Source organism: Macrobrachium rosenbergii, chromosome 15 (assembly GCF_040412425.1).
Source record: "Macrobrachium rosenbergii isolate ZJJX-2024 chromosome 15, ASM4041242v1, whole genome shotgun sequence".
Classification (NCBI taxonomy): domain Eukaryota; kingdom Metazoa; phylum Arthropoda; class Malacostraca; order Decapoda; family Palaemonidae; genus Macrobrachium; species Macrobrachium rosenbergii.
The window spans coordinates 44,832,564-44,850,846 of NC_089755.1; the positions used below are offsets into that span (position 1 = coordinate 44,832,564).

An 18,283-nucleotide genomic window follows, 5' to 3' on the forward strand; every position below is an offset into this window, starting at 1 on the left:
TACAGCCATCAATTCCATCTTTCCAATTCTTATATCTAGATGAGTAAATTTGCAATGAATAGTGCAACAGCATACAGAAAGACTAGTAATCGTTTTGTACCCATCTCTCGCTTCACTACTAAATCAAGACGCTCTTACAGCTAAATTGGATGGATGGCAGAGCTTAACTCCAATGGTGGATTTATCATCCTTCAAGGAGTGGTACTGTTATTTTCTTCCTAACAATATGCTGGAATCAGTTTACTTTCTGGTGCAAGCTTCCAGTAAACAACTCCAAAAGAATTATTCACCAACTCCCTTAAACAAGCACATGATCCTTTTCTTTCATTAGCTCTGTTACAAATGACAACTAAATTTATGAAACCGAAATGAAGAGAGTTTTATAAATGGTAATTTGATCCCATCTAAAATCTAAAAACACCATTTTGACCATTAAAATTTACATGTCTTCCAAATGTTTAAAAAAATCTTACAGTTACTCTAAGAAGTATGTACTAGTTACTGGGGATGGGCACCAAGATGAAAGAAAAGAAATGGGAATAAAGGAAGGGTAAAACTCTAAAATGAGGGTGCACCTAGAACCCAGAGATGCTGCAAAACATCCTCTAATAATGCTTACAATGCACCATGTTAGATGCACTGACGGAACTAGCCCTAAAGGGGGAAAGCTAGGTTTGGGTGGGTCACAGAAGATTAACTTGGCGCGTATCCCTGACATTACTATTGCACTGGCATGGTTTTGACTAGGTTCAAAGGGGTCCATATCCAGTCCAATAAGATACTGAGCCCTAGGGTAAGTTAGAATATGCTAGGGCAGGTTACATTAGGATGTATCTCTGTAATTCCCAAAGATCTCAGCCCTGTTGCCCAAAAGCAAGCTGTGGGTAAATAGTAAACTGCTATGATAAGCATCAGTTATTGTAGCAGTATTATTAACAGCAGATACAGATCTACTGCCCAACTACCTATATCAACCTATGTATTATTATCAACACTTTAGGATTCAACCTTTTTGTAGCTCAGCAAGATGGGAAACTATAAATTCTCATTTCGAATCATCTTTGATTACTGTTCATCACTGATAATTAATAACAATGAATTATTCATTTTGTGTTATTTAAATTATTACTATCTGTAATTAGTTTATTCTCAAAGTACAGTTCAGCTATTAAGATATATGTACATTGTAACACCCACAAGCAGCTTATGGGGCACAGCCTACGTATACCACAAAACCAATATCAACACATTCTTCTCCTTGTGGGTACGCTACTAGACCTTTGCCATCCTACTGGTATTGGCCTATTGTTATGTAAAGTTAAAGGAGACCCAGGTCAAGAAAGATGTCGCACCCTCGGTTTAGAGAAAGATAAGTTGGGTTATATCTCAATGGCCTAGTGACCTTTGCCAAACTTTTCCAGTGCTATATATATATTTTTATAGCCTCCACAGTACACACACGAAAAATAAAACTTATAACTATTTACAAACCCTATCTTTTCACTATGGGTAGCCTAGGGTCCTCTTTAGCCCAATTACTGGATGCTGTAAGCTATAGACTATCATGGGGTAGAGAAACACACACGACTGATTGCTATAGCAAAAAAATGCTACAAACACACGACATTCAGTTGTTCAAATATTAGGTTAATTTAACATAACGTGACCAGGCGTTTACTTACACCTCAAGTAAGTCAACGTTTCTGGCTACCTACGCTACCTACAAAACCACTCCTTACCTCCTGTCAAATCCAGCGTTAGGACAACGGTTGGTACCAACGAAAATAACACAGCAGGTAAACCCATCATTATTTCAGGAGCAAGGTTTCTTGTTTGTCTTGATGGGTTTGCGATTAATTATCCAATTTCTCGACAAGTGACAGAAGCGATCGCAAAGGCAAGAAGACAGGTTTCGGAAGTGGCAATGTCGTCGTCCGCTTTGTTTACATTGATCAACTTTAGCTGCCTGAGTTACGACAAGTTACAATGGGTACGCACAACCAACGATTATTAAAAATCCAATATTACTGTGCAAATCTATCACAAACACCAGTTGAAAAGTGAAAATATAAAATTATATTTAGCGACTAGTGTTTCCATCTCCAACTTTCCTTAATTAAACAAAAGATGTACTCAGCTTTTATTACTCACTGCGTGCTTGCTGGCTTTTAGGACAATCAAAACTAGATTAATTTGTACAAGTAATCTTTAGCTGAATAAAACACTTATGCGTGGAAAAAAAAGAAAGAACATAATAGAGAGAAAGGACTAAAAGTTATATATATCCATCTTTCTGCATATCCGTGTTTAATACTGATGGGCATTCTATCAGCCCTCAGTTATTGTTCATATTTTTGAAAAACAATTGCTTTCAGTTTCATCGCCTGTTGGTAATAACTAGGTTTCTTCTGGGCGTGTCTCACTTTTCACTTCTTAGTCTTATTTCATTTTACATTTAATAATTCAGATTGAGGTGTTCAAATTGTATACCCCACGTATATTATTATTATTGTCTTAGCTATTTTCTATTGTTTTTTTATTTATTTTCGTTGATTTGATACCAAGCTTTTCAAAGTAGCTTTCTGACCCTATCAATATTCATCCTATTTTTCCCTCATTTAGTTTCAGTTTTCATTGCGGTTTGTTTCGCCAACATACCTTCATCACTCTATATCTGAGGAAAAATGAGCTTCGCTCGCAAAGAAATTATATTTTAGAGTTTTATAATCCACGATGTTTCTACAGAGTATATACTAAAATCTGTAAAGTTTTCAGTGAAGGTTCTCAATTTATCCTTTTTGTTCTGAAGTTCAGCCGGAAGTATTTTCTTAACCATTTCGAATCTTGTTTCACAAGTACATTATTCCTATGTGCCAAAACGCTGTACTGCTACCCAATATACCAATATTCCATTTTTACTGCTATCACTAAACTCCGGGAAAAAATATATCTCTCTCCAACTTTTGCTTCTAAAGGCCCTTCTCTCGTTTTGACTACATCTTTTGGCGTTGCAACAACTATGGCCGTCGGCGAAGGACGCTCCTCTTTTCTTCCAGATATTTACAACTTGCCGGTTCAGGCGCCAACGTCTATTTAGCTGTAAGTGGGTACCAGCCGCAGAAAGGTGAGAGAGAGAGAGAGAGAGAGAGAGAGAGAGAGAGAGAGAGAGAGAGAGAGAGAGAGAGAGAGAGAGAGAAACAGCTGTATATTTTAAAAGGAGATTATATTAATCTAGCCGCCTTGGTTTACTTAGTGTATTAAGGCTTTTGAGTAGACTCATGGCTTTTTGTGTTGATGAGTTGTAATACCTATAAAATACAATAAAAGGGAAAACGTTTTATCATTTGTTTACTAAACGTTACAGTTACCGTCATTCTGAACTGTATATTTTACTTTATTCGTATTAAGGTTATAAAGAGCTTTTGATAGACTTAAAAATTACAGTATCAGTCATTATACAGCGTGTGAGAAAGGAAGGGATATCCCATACGACTGCCCTGGTTCAAGTACCTTCTGACACGCATTACAGTTTATTTACCATGCAAAATAATACCAAAATTACTGTAAGACATCTTTAAAATTACAGTATTTTTAATTACTCTACACACACACACACACACACACAGATTACTTGAAGCAATGTTCTGTATTGATGAGAAAAGGTAGTATGTAACGTCAATAGATAACTCCAAAATCAAAAGAAAATTGTAACCAGACACAAATCGAAACAAGGGTAGCAAAAATCGTCTTTATAATACTAAAACAGCATAGTAGTATATGGCAATTATTCATGAAGTGATGTTACTCCTTAATTATTATAAGCCACTTAGGATACCGATGCAACGGTAGAGTTAGATTTCGGAAAATGCTTCTACAATTATATTTTTCTGGGATTCTGCTTATCTTTTTATGGTATAACACAACACCTTACATACAGTGGGCTTCTTTTCCGGTCCCTCTCCATCGAAGGTGATCTGTTGGACTTGCAAATTTCCTTTCTCCACTGTGGAGAAACATTCAAAGAGACATATGGCAAATCCTATATAGATAGTCAATCCACATTGTTATTAGACTAAAATGGTACGAAACTGTTTAGTTTTTTTTTTTAACTTGCATTTTCATATCTCCTAATATGAAAATGCAATCTCTGTATATCTTGGTTCAGATAAAGTGAAACCATCTGTAGCGAGTCTTGTGCTGACTCCATTCATTGGCTATATTGTGCCTATTATGCACAGCAAAACATTCAGATATCTTAATATCCAGTCTTGATAGCTTGATGAGTCATAGAACATAAAAATAAATAGTAGCCAATGCATCTCAGTACAGAGGTAATCCTTCTCCGTGGTGACATACTCTATTAATCATGCGGCTCTATTTAGTTTATCTCGCAGCCCCATATTTTGGGGGAGGTTATGACAGGTGAAGTCACAGTATTCCAATCTATGATGATACATTTAATAAAATGTTTTTAATAGACAATAAATCATGAGGTTTTATTTAACATTTCGTAATGCTCATAAGATGAATACGAGTCTACATCCTGTACATAATACTCTCTGACATATAAAATATCAGGTGACTTAATATCTGCCATGGTAAACTTTCTCGAGGTAATTACTTTTACATGAAACTAAAGAAAAATGTATATACATTATCTTACACTGGTACAGTTTATAGGGAAATTTATTCTATTTGTAACATTACAGTAGCACGTCGTGTTTCGAATATTATGGCAATTGTTCACATAGTCTTCTGTGAATGTCCGCAGATCAAAATATCTTTTTCCTTGACCTTTTTCTGCTTGGTATATCGAAATTTTTTTTAATGGTGTTACAGATTTATTAATACAGAATGCAGTAATTTAATAGATTGTTACAAAATCGGGACTGAAGGTAGTGAAATGTTTTTCATCGTTGCCGGAATGAAAGTGATTGAAAATGTCTTGGTTGTCAACGGGCCCGTTGCTCCCCGAATCCATGAAAAAGAATGTTTATACTCTATTTCTGTTGAATAGAACACAGAATGTAAACAAACCGGTAAAGAATTATATTTTGGCTGTTCAACTGTATCAGGCGTTTACAACCGCTCTTATTAAAACTATATTAGAATGCAAGTGTTGTTTCGTAGGCTTGATCATATTCATTTCCCCATAAAGAAAATTAGGAGTAATGATGATTGGTAACAAAACTGTTTTGGGATTTTTATAAAATGAGCTAAAATGGAGAATTATCTTAATTTATTGTCTTTGGCTTACATAGCGGACTATACTTTGGAAGGAGAATATTCGTACTGTGGAAATTGTAAGCGCCTTATGCCTTTTTTTGCCATTATATTAATATTTTACGAGTATTATTGAATTCAGACACTCTTTATTATGAATTCGCATCCTACAAAGGCCTGGCAAGAGGATTTGTCAGTTTCTAGATGTGAACCACTACAAAATTACACACTTAGATGACAAAGCTGTCAAAAACAGGGTCTGAAAGTTTCCAACAACTGCAAGATAAGCTGCAGAGTGTAGATTAATGTCCGAGAACGCCTTACAAATATTGTATTTGTTTTCTTGTAATTTCATGAATGATCTAGGTAAGAGAGTGATGCAGTTCTCATTAATATGACAGAAGGTAAAGCTGCTAATAGATTTTAATTAAGATAGTGTGGCCAGTCGTATTCAGCAAGGTCGTATATTGTTTAACCTGGGCTCCCTTGACCGGTATAGGATAGTGCTGCCCATGGACTCCTTTATATTAGGTTACTAGGACCTACAAGTTCATGGATGAGCTTCAAATTAGAATTTGTAGTTTATCCTAGCGAATTATCATAAACTAGGATAGTTTATCCTGTGCTGGGCCAAAATGTGCTGTATAGGCTAGCCCAAACTAATTTAGTAGGTAAATCCATATCTAACGTATAATGTAAACAGCCAGCCATAGGAAAGAGTCGCCCTTTCTCATCAGCTTACAAGAATTATAAAGGTTAATTCTAAGCTCCGTGGTGAGCTAAACTATGGCAATTGACGTTTTCCTATGTTATTTTACTTGCTTTACAAGAATTTTGTCGGCTGGCTGTAACTAAACTGTAATTGACCTTTGAAGACTACACCACCGACGGGGTAGATCTAAGCTGGCATTCTGCGGTGAGCCCCCCCACCCCCCCTCCATAGCTGATATGGTAAAATTGTAGCGAGTAAACACCCCTACGGTATGTGAGGTTGGTATTTTTAGGGGTGTTTACTGGTTACAATTTTGCCGTATTAGCTATGGAGGGGGTTGGGGGGCTCGCCGTGGAATACCACCTTAGATCTACCCCGTCGGTGGTGTAGTCTTCAAAGGTCAATTACAGTTTAGTTACAGCCGGCTGACACATTACTTTAAATTCTTGTAAAGCAAGTAAAATAACATAGGAAAACATCAATTGCCATAGTCTAGCTCACTGCGGAACTACGGCTTAGAATTACCTTATAAAGTAACTATCTTTCATGTGTGCTTTTCAAATTAACAGCCTATAGGCTAATGGTAAATTAATTCCTTGCCAAAGACTTGGAATTCAGCCTAGTCTGGCCTACAACATGTCTTTGGTGCCATGTACTTTATTGTTACAGACTAGATTGGCTTTTGTGTTTCTCTGACATCTGTCCTATGTCTAACATTACTGTGGTGCTCTCTTAAAGTGGAAAGGGAAACCAGGGTTCTTGCAACTTAATGGATGGGGGAAGCCATAAACGAGTGAATTACCCAAGAGGAATGGTAAATAATGCAAAACCACAAGAGATATGTTAAATAGTAGGTGGATCATGTTGTAATCTGTAGTAATCATGCCTAAAATATGAAAACGTGGCAGTTGAAATTGCATTAATACTTCCTAATATAACCTTCCCTGATCTGACCTATTCTAGGATGCTTGGTCCTACTTGGACAAGGGATGGGGCAGCAGCATTAGCCCCCCTTCTCTGAACCCCTGCTTAACCAGACATACCTCCAGATAACCTACCTCCAGATAACCTAACCAAGGATGGTGGGTACAATGTTGAAGTAGGAGGCGTACTATCCTTCCAATAGGCCATTTTGTTATGGGAATAGTACTGTATAGCACCTTCACTTACTTTAATGCAGCAGTTCCTCTCTCTCGTTCCTGTGCCAAAAAGTCCCGTTGAATATGGTCATAGAACAACTATGCACAGTGTTCTTAGGAACTTTCACCAAATGATCGTAACCCCAAGGATTTACAGTAAGTTGAAAAACACAGCTTTATGCAGGTCAGGCATATTCCATTTGTTATCTGAACTGTCTTCACACAAGATAGCCATTTTGGAGCTGGAGATTGGTCGGTGATAACAGGGAGAGCTGTGAAAATACCTGGGAAAATTACCTCTTATTTTGTTGTCTTTATTCATTCTGTTATACCACATCGATGAGCTCGGTAATGTATGCTCATTATTGACTGCTGCTTGTTTTGTAAGAGGGAGATAAATTATTGATATTAGTTTTTCCATGATAGTTTTTAATTTCATATGTGCAAAGTAGTATTTTCTTTGCTTTGCAGTTATAAAAATAATCAAAAATTTTCTTTATTTCAGTGTGGGAAACCATCAAAGCCGTATTGACATGATGATATCTGGTCTTTGGATGATGTACCTTATTGGTGCAGGTATTCGTCTATGGTTAATGACCAATTCATATGGATCAGATTACACATCCAAGAGAGTTGAAGTTTCAACACCACTCAATGCTTGGAAGAGAGGTAAGAATTTCTTAATGAATAGTTATTGTACTAGATCTCTTTTTACATATATACACAGCATTATACAGTACTAGACCTTTTGTAAGTGTATGACATGGACTAATGGAAAGTACTTTAATCTGATTCTAAAGTTATGGTGTATTTTTCATAGATTTTTAATTTCAGTTTTTACTTTGTTTCATGTAATCTCAAAATACTTGGTTTTGCAGTTCAAGAAGGCGTGTTTCTTCATGAACATGGTGTACCTGTGTACAGTGGGGGTGTCTTTCATGAAACACCTTTATGCCTCTTCGTTGGTGGATTTCTAATCAGGTACCTGAATAATCTTACACCCTTTATACATTTTCAGCTCAAGCTCTTAGATCAGTCACCTAACAAGAGAGCAAAGTACTGTGTATGTTATTTAATGAAATGACTAATTATTATTACTGTACTATGAACTAGTTTAACCCAACAACTGAGCTAATTTACACAGTTATTTTAAGGGCTGGCCTTGTAATGCCAAAGAGATGATCTAAATTCCGGGAAAGGTACATTATAGGGCCAGTGTAGCTAATTGTATTCAGTAATGCATAGTGGTAAAGGTTATATGAAAAATTATCTGTGATGCAATTTTTATCTCATCTTATCAAAACTGTAGTAGCTCATTTGTTCATTATGTTCACTGATATGCAAAAGCTTTAACTACAATTTGGGCAGTTTAGAAACTTCATGGTACAGCAGTTACCTTTCAGAAATTATTCTTTCATGCCAGCATCATTCCTAACTGATATCAAGTTAAATGTTAAAAAATCATTGTGCATAGTGTTGTCAGTATTATAATTTCCTGGAACATAATGTGATTTAGTGTTAACTGCTGTATAATCATTATCTTTGTGAATTGTGACAGGTCATGGGAAGCATATTTGGCCTTCATTTTTGTGGCATGTGATCTTCTGACTGCTTATCTCTTGGCTTTAGTTGCCACAGCTTACAGTAGACAGTTAGTAAGTATATTTACTATTTTTTGGGCTAAATGTGAATTCATAATTGAAGTATGCAATAACATACTTAAAATAACAGGTTGTCGCCAGGTCATTCTGTAATTAGGGTTCTTAATCTCCTAAAGAAGGTGCATTTAGTGTGTAAAACAAACTGTTAACATTGTCATGACAAAGAAACTAAGTATTGTACTTCTTTTGTTCTCAGCTAGTACAGCAGAAGACACTTGTTAATGAATATGCTCTAGATGCTACTCATTTGCTGCTGAAGTCAAGATCATTGTGCTCTGGTGTTATTTACGTTGCTGCTGCATATTTATTCTGCCCTTATACAATAGCATCATGTGTAGCAAAAACAACAACAGTTTTTGGAAATTTGGTCCTTGCAGCAGCATTTGCTTGCATGGTAAAAGGTAAGTAATGATTTGTTGACTAATTGAATTTGTGATTGTATGTATTGTATTGTACAGTAAAACTGTTAATAGTTGTGAGAAAGTATTGGCCAACCCCATAGCAAACCTAGGTCCTCATTAGTTGAATTCATATGTGCAAGATGAAGATAAGCTTAAGAAAATTTCCTAGAGAGTAAGAGGCATTTCATGATGGCATTATTGAGTATTTCTTCCAGTGTTTGATGAATTAATTGTAAATAACAGGGCATGCTTTTTAAGAAAGTTTGGTGCTACAGAACATTTTCTCTGTGGAACGCATCTACCAATTATTTGCGGAAAATTTGCCCGTTCGTGGTATTTTTCACTGAGAAATGTTCACTAATTACTGTATTTTCATATCATTTTTATGACTAAATGCACTTTTTGTGATAAAACTATTAAAATACTCAGGTGTAAGCATCGTTAGTGGGTTTTTCTTATGTTTAAACTATCAAAATAGGCAGTTCTAAGTGTTTTTAGAGGGGTTTTAAGTATTTGCGGATTTTAGCTATTCGCGGCGGGTGTGGTACGCATCCCCCGCGAATATGGGGGCGTTTACTGTATTATGATTTGATGTCAGACTGGAATTTAGATAAGAACGACTGGAAAGGGAGCTTGAGCTATTCAACAGAAAGAACATCATTAAATAGTAGTCCAAAATCACATATAACACGCTGGAGTTGCATCATAGTGAGTCATTTATAAGAGAGCAAAGTCTTACTGTTTACTTGTATTTATATTTACCAAAAATTCAAAAGTGGTATATAGCCAGAGAAATGTTGATTACAGTTACCCTTAGGTGAAAGAGTTATATGCAGAAAGAAATTTGTGTTTTATAAGAACTTTTACTATTGTTCAAAATCAAAGTAAACCAGAAAAAATCATATGCAAGCACAGTACAGTATAGTATCTGTATCCTAGTCCTGCTGTTTCTGACAACTTAAGGATCAAATAGCATGAAAACAGACTCTGAAGGCTGTTTGGGATTTTGGATTACCCATGCACATGCAGTTCTGACTGCCATCTTCTTTTTATGTTTTAAGAATTGAAATATGCAGGACAATTTCATTGGGATTTTAAAACAATATCTTGTAGAATCTCTCATCTTTTGCTTCCTTCCATGCACAAACATCAGTTGTTCTTTTATTTTAATTATTTATACTTCCAAGTAGTGAGGTAACATTTCTTCATACCACAGGTCCATACCTTACTTTTACTTTTTGTTTGATAGATGACCACCCTTTTTGTTTCAGATCATGCCGTGTTGTTTGGTGGCTTAATTGCTCTGTCCACATACCAGTCATTTTATCCTATTTGCCTTATGGTTCCTGGTGTTTTGCATTTCACCCAAGTTCAGCAGTCAAAATCAGCTTTAGTTAAACCTTTACTGTCCTTCTTTTGTACTCTGGGAGTACTGATGGTGTTGTCAGCAGAAATAGCAGGTGGTTGGGAGTTTCTGGAAGCGACCTATGGTTTCATGTAAGTACATGTTTTGTTTATAATCAGAGGCATTGTTAAAAGACCTGTTTCCTTTTTATGTCTTGCATTACTTTGAATACATGAGACAAACAAGCTTCACTGAAATGTTAAGAACCATTGTAATCAATGATGATACTGTACCACGGTCCATAAATTAATGATGGCAGTCTCCATATTTAGAATGATTGATTACATAGTTAAAAGTAGAAACAGCCCTTTCTGTTTTTGAAATATATATATTGATGTCATTGAGAAAAAAGCTTCTCAAAAATAATGTATTTACAGTACAGTATATACTAATGGCATTTCTTAAACACTCCCTTTCAGTTTAGCAGCTCCAGATCTGACACCAAACATTGGCCTCTTCTGGTACTTTTTCACGGAGATGTTTGAGCACTTCCGTTTGTTTTTCCTGGCAACATTCCAGATCAATGCATTTGTTTATGTTTTACCACTTGCGATTCGATTAAGGCGAGATCCAGTGTTATTGGCCACTGCGTTGCTAGCATTTACAGCAGTCTTTAGAAGTTATCCTTCTCTAGGAGATGTTGGACTATACCTAGCCCTCCTGCCCATGTGGAAACACTTACATCCATGTAAGTAAATGGGGTACTATATTTTTGGGTTCCAGTAAGGTCCTTAGAAATTAATTATAAGTGGAAAGTACAATTATTTTCATCAGTTCAGTATATCTATACAATTTGCATGATGTGAATCAGAGTGAAAAAGACCACAGTCTTGACTCACAGAAAGGAAGAACTTTGTAGTCTGTTGATGTTTAGTTATCGTCATGATTTTGCATATTGGATTGTGTATTAATGCATGAGTAATTTTTAAAAGGGCTTAAACCACAACCTGGCCCTAAGTCCAAGTGCGCATCATAGCATCTTTCTCATTTCAACCCCTTTCTAACTTGTTATTATAGACCCTGCACTCTCTCCATATCTTTTTGTTCTCAGTGTATTTTTTAATTTTTTTTTATAGCGTGAGTCGCTGTCTTGTCCTCAAAGGAGTTACCTTCCATGGTCTACCTGGTCACCATGGAGCTCTGGTAGACCATGGAAGGTAACTCCTTTGAGGACTCAACAGCGACTACCAAAAATAGGTTTTTCCTACGTCAAAACCTGTAATTGCTCTTTGTCTTGTGTCCTTGAAAATTATGTTAGAATTTGGTTTTGCATTCCTTTGCCTGATTCCACTTTATTTATGTAATGTAGTTATATACAGTATTTTTCATGGTATTTATGATATTTATTTCTTATTTATACTATTTAATTTAATTTAGAGTTGTTTAACATGACCCCATTTCCATCTTTCTCTTTTACTCCACTTGATTTCATGGTTTCAGCTCAACATAGTTAGCTATTGATGTTTTCTTTGATGTATATGTTCAAATATAGACACAAATCTAAATATATAACGTCTGTTGATAGTAAAAGAAACATGCCATCAAGAGTAACCATTTTTAATTTTAATGCTCATCCTCTTTGTTTCATTTAACAGAAAATGGGAGTAACCATTATTAATTTTAAATAAATAAATTTAAATGTCATTCTTTCTCGTGATTTTCATGTTAGTAAGAGTGAAAATTCTTTTGAATTGTAGATTTTCATAACAAATTCTATTCTGAAATGAGATTGAAACTAATTTTGGGTACTTTAAGGACATGATCACTTTCTTTATTTGAAATTTTTCCATGGTGAAGTTGCATCTCTGATGTTTCTAACCTTTTCTCTTCTTTTCCAGTTATGCGACAAACATTCATTGTAGGATGTATGTTTGTTGCTACTTCAGTCCTGGGACCAATTATGTATAATCTTTGGATCTTCAATGGTTCAGCAAATGCAAACTTCTACTTTGCAGTTACATTGGCTTTTAATACTGCTCAGGTAAAATAATAATTAATTTTACATTATTGATGATGATGATTATTACTATTATTATTATTGTTTATTATTTATTTTCTTTTTCTTTTGGTCTATCACAGTCATCCTATTTGACTGGGTGGTTTTTATAGTGTGGGGTTCCAGGTTGCATCCTGCCTCCTTAGGAGTCCATCACCTTTCTCACTATGTGCGCTGTTTCTAGTAGCACACTCTTATGCATGAGTCCTGGAGCTGCTTCGACATCTAGTTTTTCCAGATTCCTTTTCAGGGATCTTGGGATTGTGCATAGTGTTCCTATGATTATGGGTACAATTTCCACAGGCATATCCCATATCCTCCTTATTTCTATTTTCAGGTCTTGATACTTAACAATTTTTTATCTTTCTTTCTCATCTACTCTGGTGTCCTGTGGTATTGGGACATCAGTGAGCGATACTTTCTTCTTGATTTGGTCAATCAGTGTCATGTCTGGTCTATCGGCACGGATCACCCTGTCTGTTCTGATACCATAGTCCCAGAGGATCTTTGCCTGATCATTTTCTATCACTCCCTCAGGTTGGTGTTCATACCATTTATTACTGCAAGCTAGCTGGTGTTTCTTGCGCAGGCTCCAGTAGAGGGCTTTTGTTACTGAATCATGCCTCTTTTTGTACTCGTTCTGTGCAAGCGCCAGACATATGCTTGCTATGTGGTTTATTTATTTATTATTATTATTATTATTATTATTATTATTAAGTAATTTCTCCAGATTAGTGACATAGGAATGTCTAATAAGGAATCACAATTGTTATTTTTTATAATTTTGCAAAGAAAGAAATTTAAAGGGAGGTGAGAAAAAATACTTCAGATTTGCATACAAGTATTAACCTGATGGAAATTGGAAGTATTTACAGCATACATGTTTTAAGTTCATAGACTGCATCAAGATTATTTACTTGACTGCGTTAAGATTATTTACTTTTGGCATCATTAAAGACCTAAAACAGCACTGCAAAACACAAGTCTCCCATTTCAGTGTAAGTTAAAGATTAACTTTTTATGTGCCCCAAGTGAACTTCAGACCCACCTGACATTCTTTAACCTGCCCATTGCTCCTAAGATAGAAAGTTCATACATTAAAAATAGTTTTAAAATGAACAAACTTATGAAGGCTCTTAAATCCCTGGAAAATAAGGTACATGGGCCACTTATGCAGTGCTGCTAGCCAGCCAGCAGAAAGTCTCATATTCTTTTAAATTTTGAATGAAGTGTGTGACTCATGGATACCACATATTTTTCACAATGCTGGTTTTTTGTGAAACATTAATATTACCAAGTTTAAAGGCTGTGCTTATTTCCATTCTTGCACATTTGCTTAATTCTGCACTGTTATGAAATATATTTTTAGGTAGTTTTCCTAAAATTAGTTTTTGTCAACATGATGTTTTATGATTACAATATTGTATTTGTAATTTAATTTATTCCAAATTATCAATTCCAGATTTTCCTGGTGACTGATTTGTTATTTGCCCATGTAAAGCGAGAGTATCATCTGTTTAATGGGTCCAAAATGGAAGTAGAGGGAGTTCCAGCTCGGCTTACTCTTCAGTAATGAAAGCCCTGTTAGTGAAGTTGGTAGCAGAAGCAGTACAAAGTTTTACATTTAAAGAGCCAGGTTGTTGTTCTGGTGTGGATGGCACAGTATTTTTATTGTGAGTAATGTAGATTTCATTTTTGAGAATTAGAGAATAACTGCTTATTAAAATCCTTATGTAAGTGGTGTTACTGTGTGAAGGACGAGTTATCCGTTTCCAGCTCACCGCTGTTGAAACTTTTTGTGAGTTTTGCCACTGGGTTCTTTGAGTGGTATGCAGAGATGTAGCAGATGTCAGTTTAAGTGTCTTAGGAGCACATAGCACTCTACTATAAAATTATTATATCTGATTAATGAAAGAACATTGTTGATTGAAGACTGCTGCAAGGAAGGACTGCATCAGGCATGTGAAAAAACTGGTACAGTATTTGGCTTGTAATATATGCAGTTCCTCACAAAGAAAAGAATTACTGAGGAGCTAGTACACAATGACTAAGTGATTTATAACATAGTCTCAAGTAAGAATTAATCCTCAGCTTTCTTATCTATTTGTAGTTGCTGTCTATTGTTGCCTACCCAAGGTTCCTGCCATTACTCTGTGTCTTGTATACTGCACTAAATCAAAAATTTATGGTTTTGAGTTTTTATGATATCCAGTGGGATACTTTTTCTTAGTAAGAAACAGACTCATAGGTTGTGGGAAGTTATATTTTAGATTTTTTCACAGCCCAGGTGTAAATTTGGATACCTGTTTCAGTACTTTAAGTGACACAAAAATTACTGCTATTAGTTTTTAGGAGACAGCAGTAATGGTTAATACTGCTAACCTCATCTCAGATCATTTATTTCACCAGGCAAGTGATTATGCGGCGTTTATTTTTCTATGATGAAGTAAGAGTAAACAGCATAGGAATCATTAAATTATATACATTTTTTAAATAGTAAACTGCATTCCTATTTATAGCCCCCTGGGACTAAATTTAGTTACTAGCACCTCATGCTCTGCAGTAGTAGTCAATGGTAAAAGAAAAAATATAAAGCAAAATGTTTGTCATTAGTTACTAAAATGTTTTCTTTTCATTTTAAAAAATATGGTAAGTGAACAAACTCAGTGAAAAAAATGTAAAAAAAAGTGCAGCAATATGCACTAGCATTCCACAACAAAAATGGCTCCTATTACTTTTGAACATAGTTGCAACTCCAAAAACAGTCAGAGAGCATTTTTGTACATATAGTATTACTTTATATAGCAGCAGGTCAAGCCTTGACAGTTAGCCAGGCCCTGTTCAAAAAGCAAGACTGCTGATGCATATTAATATACAGTGTATATAATATTGTGGCCTAAAAATGTTGCTATAAAGCATGAGAGCTTTATACATTGATAAAAATTCTGTATATAGCTTGAAAATTGCTAAAAATGGGAAACTGGCAGTGTTGCAAAGATGATGGTACTTGGTTATTGCTGTCAGTTAGTAAAATCGATACTGTCTGATTTAAGAAATTGTAATTCATGGTTTTCTGAAAATGATAAAGTATCACAAGTAATTTAACCAAACCACTGAGTTGACATTTGTAACTCGTATGGCTTTTTGTTCTGTATGACTATATTAGATGTTGTTTAACAGTTTGCTGCTTCCTAGAAATTGTATGATTTGATCAATTGAAAGTATTAAATATTCTGATAGGATTTCTTCCAAGGACTTGTTTCCGATAGATATATATTTTTGGTTTAGAGAGGGGCAGTCATTAATCATATGGCTGATTGTCAGTGTTATTATGAATTCTCTGCATTCAAATAACTATAGGTCAGACAAGTGTGAAAACAAGTATACTCATGGTGATTTCTTAAGTGTTTAATCATTCGATGCTTTCAAATCTCATGTCTTAGACATTTTTTTTAGGGAAAATTATGCAGTATGGTTTTTTAAAACTACTAAAACCAGTAGGCAGCCAAGGAAGCAAGGTGTAAGGCACTGAATAAATGACAAGAGTATTAACTTTCATATATAAGTTTTTTATTGAATATACTGCATTTACTGTTTCATTTGAAGTTATTACTTAGCTGGTTGTTCAAGAGTTATGCAGAATTGCAGCTTCCCTTCAGACTGTCAAGTTGGACCACTGCTGATACAGTTTTTTTTAGCAAAAATTCATTTTCTTCAGCTTCAAAAGGTAAAAGGAAGCAGTAATTACAACACTCATCCTCTTACAGTGAATCTTGGAGGAAACAAACATACAGAAGAACAATTCCGTGGTCTAATGATATTAATAGCACAGCACAGGTAGCAGTATATGTAATATTCAAGTGGTAGTACATTGTGTACTGTAATATCAGTACCTGTAGTAGTTATTTAATTACACTTTTGAGGGGACATTGTCTAAGAGAACTTGTTCGTAGTGTTGAAACTGCATTGGTGATGAATACATTTAGCAACATGTTTGTATCTTTTTTATATGCCAGTGGGCTGAAACAGGCACAGCTGTCCAAATCAAGATTGTCCACTGTGAAAAAAATGGAAATGAGAACTAGAAAGGTTTAAGTAGACTTTTCTTTTACTGTTGGATTCTCACAAACAGTCTGTACAGTTCAAGTTTTGGTATAATACAGTGCTGAAAATTGTAGTGTACCAAGTGGGGATGGGATGTTAAGGAAATATCCTATTTTACTGATTTCTTTTGATTTTATTGATATAGTGACAGTGTTCAGAGGAAGAAACACTTGCTTGTGTCATATTTGTATATACTGTGTTAGATTCTGAATTGTAAATACAATTTTTTGCTTTAAAATAGGGATGTGAGACTTGGAACATTTAGAAACATCCTCCATTTTTTGTCACAAGCTCATTAACAGCTGTAGTCAAACCACAACTGAAAGACAGTGACCAGTTTTTAGAATTGGTAATATTCTTTTACCAGTGGTTCTTGCTGATGACTCTTTAAGCTTTCATGGAATAAGATGTATTCTTTTTGCACTTTGAATCTTTAATACAGGAAAAACATAGCAAAGTATGAAGCAGCATAAAAAATTAGTTATACCAAGAATCTGCAGACAAAAATAATGTACATATTAATGAAAATACTGTAGTCAAGTGAATTGATGTTTGTGACAAAAATTTATCGAGGCTCTATGCATCCCTTGGGTTGTCTTCTGAATTAATAGATTGATTTACAATACTTTTGTAAACATTAGAAAAATCAGTACTGTACCTTTTATGTACATTAACACAGTCTAGACATACTTTTACAACACAGATACAGTATTTTGTCTGTAGGGGTACTCTGCCATTCAGTTTTGGTTTGACTGTGGTATTTTGTGTAACTGTATACAAGCCATCCAAGTTAGTAGGTACTACAGTAAATGCAACAGAATTGTAGAGAAGCAATATGATGATATGTTGTCAGCATCCAAAATAAATCCACTGTTCTCTACCCCCTTACTGACTTTTTGTAAATGTTTGTGATAGAATTTTTTATTGTATATATATTTTTGCATTACTAGTGTGAGGATGCTACTAGTATGTCGGATGTAAGTGTAACGTATAATTCATATTAAGTTCCAATTTCATTACTTTCAGAATAGTGATCTCTCGATAATTTCTTAAATGTGATGTAGTGGTTACTGTGTTAGTATTGAAGCTCAAGTTTTTCATTAGGGAGGAGAATGATTTTCCAGCCTTTATTCATTTTTTATTTAAGTTATTGCATAGTACATAATAAGAGCTCCAGTAAATACTAACAATTTAGTCTGTGTTAGAGATTTTCTCTATATTTGTAAGGTTAAATTCCATTGTGGATGATTCATGATTTTGTGATTTGTGAATATTTCTAAATGTGCTGTAAAATGTGTAGTTTAGGTTTGTAATGTAATCATCTCTTTATACTCATTTTATTGCACAAACATTTCAGGATTCAAGCACCATAGCTGTCCAAGTAGCTTTTAGTGGGAGTATAAATAGTTTTTCTTTGTAAAGATGTACAATATAACTGATTTGACCCAGTGATAAAGTAATTTGCTTATTATTGTGGGAGACATAACTGAAAAATTTTGTATAAATTTTAGGGTATCATTCTAGATATAATTTTTTGGTATACTTTTGAAGTAAAATGCTTGTATTGGGTTAGGGCATTAGCTTTGTGAGTTTTCAAATAATTTCATTGACTTACAATTTAGAATCCCCATTTCAAAAGATT

At 34.9% G+C, this 18,283-nt stretch overlaps 2 protein-coding genes across 2 annotated transcripts in view; one reads left to right on the plus strand and one right to left on the minus strand.

Annotated features, from left to right (window-relative positions):
- Positions 1-1,950, minus strand: part of LOC136846622 (ADAM 17-like protease) — a 28,721-nt gene extending 26,771 nt beyond the window's left edge. Inside the window, exon 1 of the mRNA XM_067117524.1 lies at positions 1,740-1,950. Coding sequence (XP_066973625.1) covers positions 1,740-1,809 — 70 coding nt within the window. The 5' untranslated portion in view covers positions 1,810-1,950. The remainder of the gene's footprint in view (positions 1-1,739) is intronic.
- A 3,518-nt stretch (positions 1,951-5,468) lies between these two features.
- PIG-U (phosphatidylinositol glycan anchor biosynthesis class U) lies at positions 5,469-18,283 on the plus strand. The gene is made up of 9 exons (XM_067117525.1): positions 5,469-5,589; positions 7,580-7,743; positions 7,953-8,055; positions 8,633-8,729; positions 8,932-9,136; positions 10,408-10,633; positions 10,961-11,229; positions 12,380-12,522; positions 14,000-18,283. The coding sequence occupies exons 2-9, from the start codon at positions 7,608-7,610 to the stop codon at positions 14,108-14,110; spliced, it is 1,290 nt and encodes a 429-aa protein (XP_066973626.1). The 5' UTR covers positions 5,469-5,589; positions 7,580-7,607; the 3' UTR covers positions 14,111-18,283.